A 7,686-nucleotide genomic window follows, 5' to 3' on the forward strand; every position below is an offset into this window, starting at 1 on the left:
GCAGAGGCAGAGGCAGAGGCAGAGGTAGAGGCAGAGGCAGAGGCAGAGGCAGAGGCAGAGGCAGAGGCAGAGGCAGAGGCAGAGGCAGAGGTAGAGGCAGAGGCAGAGGCAGAGGCAGAGGCAGAGGTAGAGGCAGAGGTAGAGGCAGAGGTAGAGGCAGAGGTAGAGGTAGAGGTAGAGGTAGAGGTAGAGGTAGAGGTAGGGGAGAGCAGGAATCATCTTTTCTCGTCTTTCACACAGAAACTGAGTCGAGCTTCGTTAACTAATAATTTATTTGTTTGTTTCATTAAAAACTCAGTGGTTGTTTGAACGATACAATGAGAAACCAGAAAACAGGAAACGTGACAGGGGTGCAGAGCGTCCGGGCGGAGAGCGTCCGGGCGGAGAGCTGTCAGGGCGACGCCCGACGTCCGGGGGGGGGGCCCACGTTGGGGTGTAGTAACATAAAAGCGGGAGGGTACATTCTGTGGAACAGCGGAGGCGTCTGGTTCCTGGCGGTGGCGGCAGCGGTGCTGTAGATCCACGAGGACGGGAGTCGAGACAACAAACAAAACAAAGACGCCCAAAAACGTAAACAAGACAAAACAAGATGGCGGAGGCGGTTTCGGGACATATTTACAACGTAACGAAACGGGGCGTGGAGACGCCGATTGGAGGATTTTGGGGGGAATCGGAGACAGATCCGGTATTTCAGTCAAATTTGGGGAAACATGGACGTCCTCAGGAAGCACAGGCAGGAAGGTCATTCAACCGCACCCAATACAAAACATTATTCCACCAATTTGAATCCATTCATTTTTGTATTATTTCCATTTTTTTCCTCAGAGGCGGATGACGTTTCAACTGTTTCTCTCTGAACTCAGAGGTGCTTGAATGCGGCGTTTCCAGGCCCGAAACAAGGACAAACAAGGGTCTGAGAAGGACAGCGCGGTGAGGTGCGGTGTGGTGCCGCCGGTCGGCCACGTTGACCTGTCGTCCAGTGCAGCCCAGGCAGCCGCTTGCTCTGTGGGATCTCATGATGAAGGCGGGCTGGTGCTCTCCAAAGCGGCGTCTCCAGGACTTTGATGCTCCGTCAGGGTTGTTGTTTTTTTTTTTTTTTTTAAACAAACGGTAAAAACATTCGGAAATCTGAACGGACTCGGTGGTCAAGACACCACGTCAAGAACGAGCTTCACGCTCAGAGAACAGGCAATAACACAAACCTACGTGAAGGCTATGTTAAACTGGGCGCCGCGGGCGCGCCGCGATCCGAACCCTTGGGCGCGGTCGAGGGAAAGGAAAGCGCTTTGACGACGTGAAATCTTTTTTTTCAAAGGAGGCTTTGTTTTCCTGTGTTCTGTCAAATCATCTGCAGGTGATCATCTGTTAACGAGACACACACACACGCACGCACGCACGCACACACACACACACACACGCACATGCATACGTGTGCGCGCGCACACACACGCACACACACACACACACACACACCTGTGAGTGTTTTGGTTCCTGCAAAACAACGTGGCGCAGCGCAGCCTCAGTTCCAGTGCCAAGCTGTTGGTGTTGTTAACTTTAAACGAGTGGAGGAGCTTCAGTCGACATCTGGATCCTACGAGACTGTTCAAAGAACAACCAGCTCACCAAAACAAAAGGAAATGCCAAAGCCAGAGACGCGGGAGTGGCGTCATCCTGGTTGGGGGGGTTCTGTAAGCGGGTCTCTCCACCGGGCTTCTAGTGACTGGACCGACACCGGCACCGTCCCGCTCGGACCGACCAGATCTGTGGGAGGTTCCACAACCGTTTGCGCGCATCGAATTTTCAGCCCAAAACCTCAAAAGCGCCAAAAACACTTTTGAAACGAGCGAGCGCTCAGCACCACACACGCACACGCACATGCACACGCACACACACACACACACACACACACGCTCCACAGCACAAAGAAGGTCATCACGGGTCGCATCCATGTTTCAATGCCATCAGACCTGAACCCATAACTGGTACTGGATCGGGTATCTGGGTTTGTCTGTCGGTAGAACCGTGGAGAACCTCTGCTCTCCGATCTCAAACACGTACGATCAGTCCATCCTACTATGTGTGTGTGTCTGTGTGTGTGTGCATGTGTGTGTGTGTGTGTGAGTGTGTGTGTGTGTGTGTGTGTGTGTGTGTGTGTGTGTGTGTGTGCGCATGTGTGTGTGTGTGTGTGTGTTTCACAGTTTGCCATACATTCTTCAGGGAAACGAAAACTGCGGCACAGAGCAGCTCAGTGCAGCATCAGACGCCGTCACATCACCACGACACTAAATCCACATCACGTGGTAGAGGTGGTAGGTGGGCGGGGCCGGGGCCGGGGCTGCAGAGAAACTTTTGGAAGCACGACAAACCAAACACGTCCCCCGCCACAGCCCCCAGGAATCTAACCACCATCCGGCGTGACACGCCTGTCAGCACGCTAACGGCTAGGCTAGCCCGACGCGTCCCTCCGCCCGGCGTGTTTACCCTGCGCTCTGTTTGAATAAAGCCTCAACGTGCTTCTCAAAATGAACCAACAGCCAGAGGCAGATGCCAGCCATGGGAACCCAGCGGCCGGGGGCCTTTCTGGTTTCTCCGGCTCCGCCGCGTTCTCCTTGACGCGACGCAAGAACAGACGACGCCCGCTTGGCAGAGGATCAGTGGGGGCCGTGTCGAGGGGGGGGGGGAGTCGGGGTGGCCCCCACAACCGCTCACTGTAAGTGACGCCTCGCTGAAGAAGACAGACAGGCGGACAAACCACAAGCGTGCAAACACAAGACAAGCGCACGAGGATGGAAACATAATACTCTGGCGTCATTCATAACACAATCAGAGAACTTTCCAACCGTGCTGGTGTAGTCGACGCCGAGCGAAGGGAAAGAGCAGTCGCTCTCTTTTCTCCTCCTACTGCGTGAAAGGGAACATGAAGTCTGTTGTGACAGTCAGCGACATCCCAGTAAGTCACAGGACGCACCGCTCAAGAGGGATTCTGACGTTTTAAGGACGGAGAAACACCATCGGCCGCACGGAAAACACGGTGGCGGCGCCTTTCCAACCGTACAAATGGACGCATGTGTCCCGGCAAGCAGGGTGCCAGCCGGGCCTCCAGCCGGGCCTCTAGCCGGGCCTCCAGCCGGGACTCCAGCTGCTCCGCCCGCCATAGACACAATCAAAGGTGAGTCATAGTTAGAGACGGCGGATCTCAACGGGCCGATACCAAAAAGGGTGGAGGATGGTGGAGAGTGGAGAGAGGTCCCTGTTCACTCTGTGGCATGGGGCGGTCTGCTCGGCGGGAGCTCCACGTTGCAGCAGCGGTGGTGGCCGGACTGAGGGTTCGCTGTGGAAGAAGACCTTGGAAAGTCCTTGGAAAAGTCCTTGGAAAGACCTTGGAAAGTGAGCCCTTGGGTCCTTCACGGAGCAACAAGTTCAGGTTCATGTACAACACACAGGTCCACAGAGGTCTCTGCCCAGAGCTCGCAAACGGAAGCTTCTTTATTGCGAAGCAGTCGAAGGGTGAGGAGTTGACCAGCTTGCCACTTGGTCCATGGCATCAGTCCTTGAAGAAAAGGGTGGGGGTCGGGTTTCTGCTGGAAGGGAGGCCGGCGGCGGCCATGTTGAGGTCGTACGGCTGTTACTTCGGCTGGGTGGGGGTTTTTTCTTTTCGCCCTGTGCAGAAACCAGTCAAACCTCTGTGACCGGACGAGATCCATCAGTTACCACCCTCAGACGAGAGAGCAGGACGTGAGTAGAAGAACAAGGGGGAGGACGCAGCGGGAGGCGGGTGGTGGCGGTCGTCGTTTGCGGGCGGAGGACGTTCCGGCTGCCGTCGTCGGAGGGGAGGTCGAGGGGGGGGCGTCTGCTTTTGTCTGCCCTTCATGACCTTTTTAACGGTCCCTTTTTAAGGCAGACCAATTAGAAGAAAATAATAATAATGATAAAGAAGTGACATTCCGATGCTAACTCTTGGAAAATTAAAAATGTAAAATAATTATACAATATACACAAGTGGTCCTTGAAACAGGCAAGATACATGCAGTCTGATGTGCAGCGTCCTGGAGAGAGGAGGAGGTCCAAGGTGTGTCGTCGGAATCGGGGGGGATCAAGGGTCAGAGGTCAGAGGTGTGAGAGGGAGATGTTTGACAGGGATGGGATGGGCTTGAATGGACTTTCCCATCATGCTTTGCTGCACTTGCCCTTCTTCTCTTTGCGCTGGAACTTCCTCAGACGCCGCGTCCATACGTCCCTCCACTGAATGACCAGGCTGTTCTTGTCAGCCAGCAGGCCCACGCGCTCCGCCCCCGCGCTGGAGGCGCCGGCTCCGCCTCCTCCTCCAGCGGCGGCGGCGGAGACCGCCCCTCCGCCCGGCCCCGCCCCTCCATCGGCGCCGCCCATCACCAGGAAGCGCTTGCTCATCTGGATCTTGGGGCACTTGCAGGCCAGGTCCTTCATGTGGATCCACAGGATGTTGTCGCCCCGTTTCAGCGGCTCCCCGCGGCTCTTGTAGACCGACACCACGTTGACGGAGAACTTGGCCCAGTCGCCCACGGTCTCCATGTCCAGGACGTTCACCTGCACCGCTGCATACAAGCACAAACAAACACGCTCAACACACACCAAAATAATCATACATAATTATACATAATAATAATAAACATGATTATGTTTCCTACAATAATGATCCCCAATAATCTGCAAAAATGTGAGGGTGTGGTCCAGGCCTAATTAATATTCATGAGCCGACCCTTGACCTTTCAGACGGGTACACTTGCTCACTAATGCCAACTACAGATTACACGGGCTCATGTGGAGCAAGGTCAGCTCAGCGGTGGGGGCGGGACTTCCTAGTGGACGTGGCTTCCTAATGTGACGCTGTGCTCTGATTGGCTCAATGTCAACGAGCGCATCTGATGACATCATGGGTATCTGAAAAACAGACGGACTCATAGATGATGAATCTCTCTTTGACAAAAGAAACACCAGTTTATACCTTTTATAAACCAGAGGGAACGACACGTACGACGACTTATAAAGGTTTTTAAAAGATAACGTTCAGCCTCAAGGAAACCTGCTTGGATTCTATGGGTGGAAACATTCACACAGGTAGAAGTGCTGGCCACGCCCCCATCACGACGTCAGTCTGCCTCTTTCTCCCAATCACACCTGAGGAAAACGAGGCACGATGACATCATAATTGGGGCATGGCCAGGTGTGAAGCAAATTATGCAACGGAAAAATATGCATAAAGCACCTAATCCTCACAATACTTTACTGATACTGCTGTTATGGCTTCTTCTACTAATACTACTACTACTTCTACTACTACTACTACTACTGCTACTACTACTACTACTACTAAAAATGCTACTACTACTACTACTAATACTACTTCTCCTACTTCTACTTCTACTTCTACTGTTGCTGCTACTACTACTACTAGTTCAAGTTCATGTTCAAGAGGTTATTTGTCACATACATACGGTCATACATATATGCAGCGAAATGTCATGACTCCCGGTGATTATGCACAATAAGCTCCAAAAATACTAAAAATACTAGAAATACTAAAAATACTAAAATGCGCGTAATCGACATGAGGTGCTCGCGCACTACTACTACTACTCCTACCACCGCTCCTACTACTGTTGCTACTACTACAACTGCTACTACTACTATTTCTGCTTCTACTACTTCTACTACTACTACCACTACTACTACTACTACTACTACTAGTACTACTGTTGCTCGTATTAGCACTACTACTGCTACTACTACTGCTACTACTGTCTACTCCTACTACTACTGCTACTACTGTCTACTACTACTACTACTGCTACTACTGTCTACTACAACTACTGCTACTGCTACTACTGTCTATTGCTACTACTACTTTTACTGCTTCTACTGTCTACTACTACTGTCTACTACTACTTCTACTACGATTGTCTCCTACAACTACTACTACTACTACCTCTGTCTACTGCTACTACTACTTTTACTGCTTCTACTGTCTACTACTACTTCTACTACGACTGTCTCCTACTACTACTACTACTACTGCTACTACTGCTATCACTGTCTACTACTACTACTACTATTACTACTACTACTACTTCTACTACTACTTATACTACTGCTACTGCTACTACTACTACTACTACTAATAATAATAATACTACAATAATAATAATAATAATAATACTAATAATAATAAAAGCTGCAGGCAGCATGACAGTTGAGCTCTAGTTTAGTCATGTTAGGTACATATTACAGGTTTCCGAGGTTCCTGAATCTGCGCTCTGTGTTTATATGCAGGGTCGTTTGGAGCGGACCGAGGGACTCTCTCCGACCGTGTCAGACCGGACGTCACTGAAAATTGTGGATTTTTCTTCAATCGATCTCCCTTTGCGGAGAGGGGGCCGGGAGGAGGCCGTGTTCCAGTTCAAGTTGGGGTTTGAGGAAGACCCGTCACGCCAGCTCCGGGGTCTCATCTCCGCTCTACGCTGCCCGGTCGGAGAGCGCCGCGGCCGGGGAGAGAGCGGAGGAAGCACCGTCGCTCCTGCTGTATGATTGGCTGTACATTTCACATGGTTGTTTGTCTTCTGTACGATTGGCTGTACATGTCACATGGTTCTTGTCTGCTGTACAATTGGCTGTCCATTTCACATTGTTGTTTGTCTGCTGTACGATTGGCTGTTCATGTCACATGGTTGTTTGTCTGCTGTACGATTGGCTGTTCATGTCACATGGTTGTTTGTCTGCTGTACGATTGGCTGTTCATGTCACATGGTTGTTTCTCCGCTCTGTCCTCGTTTTTCCAATGCGTTCCAAGTACATGAAACGCATCATGACTTTGCACAGTTTGTATGTTAACGATTTCCTCCAATCCTGCAAAGGAGGGACACAACGCTGTCCAGTATCTAACACGGTTAGATGCGAAACAGAATGTCTTTATTTACAAAAAGAGGAAAAGAGAAAATATTAATCTAAAAGCCCAGATGACTTCAAGCAGGTAAGACAGCACACACACACACACACACACACACACACACACACACACACACAGTGTGTTACCACTACAGTTCGATGGAGTCTACACTACGCAGCTTGTACGGTGCGAATGGACGTTCTGAGCCACAACCTGCACGTTTATAAGGAATTGGATGATGATGTCACAAAGCCTTTTAGTCCACAAACTAATCTCACTGCACCACCCGACCAGAGGTTTTACAACCTAAAATCATAATAATAAAATCATAATAAAAAATAAAATAAAATAAATAATTAATAATAATACAAATCATACGATCAATAAAATCATAATAATAAAAAATAAAATAAATTAAATAATTAACCATAATAATAATAATAATAAATTGTATTATTAGAAATAATAATAATAATAATAATAATAATAATAATAATAATGATAATAATAATAATATAATAATAATAATAATAATAATGATGATGATGATGATGATGATGATGATGATGACGATGATGATGATGATGATGATGATAATAATAATAATCATAATACTGATGGACATTTTTTTCCATCCTTACTAAACAAAACCTTGTTGAGTGGAACCAGGTCAACACTTCTGCTCCATCTGAGTATTGTCTGAATGGAAGATAATTGCTTCCAGATCATAGTCAGCACCGCTCCCTCACCATAGTCCTTTTTGCAGT

At 49.2% G+C, this 7,686-nt stretch overlaps 1 protein-coding gene across 1 annotated transcript in view; it reads right to left on the reverse strand.

Moving 5' to 3' along the window:
- Window positions 1–306: 306 nt before the first annotated feature.
- ntn2 (netrin 2) overlaps window positions 307–7,686 on the reverse strand; it is a 67,096-nt gene continuing 59,716 nt past the window's right edge. The window contains exons 7-8 of the mRNA XM_080021786.1: window positions 7,669–7,686; window positions 307–4,571 (exon numbers count right to left, since the gene is read on the reverse strand). The exon at window positions 7,669–7,686 is cut by the window's right edge and continues 57 nt beyond it. Of these exons, the coding sequence (XP_079877912.1) occupies window positions 4,168–4,571; window positions 7,669–7,686 (422 nt within the window). The 3' untranslated portion in view covers window positions 307–4,167. The remainder of the gene's footprint in view (window positions 4,572–7,668) is intronic.

Source organism: Zeus faber, assembly GCF_960531495.2.
Source record: "Zeus faber genome assembly, chromosome: 20".
Classification (NCBI taxonomy): domain Eukaryota; kingdom Metazoa; phylum Chordata; class Actinopteri; order Zeiformes; family Zeidae; genus Zeus; species Zeus faber.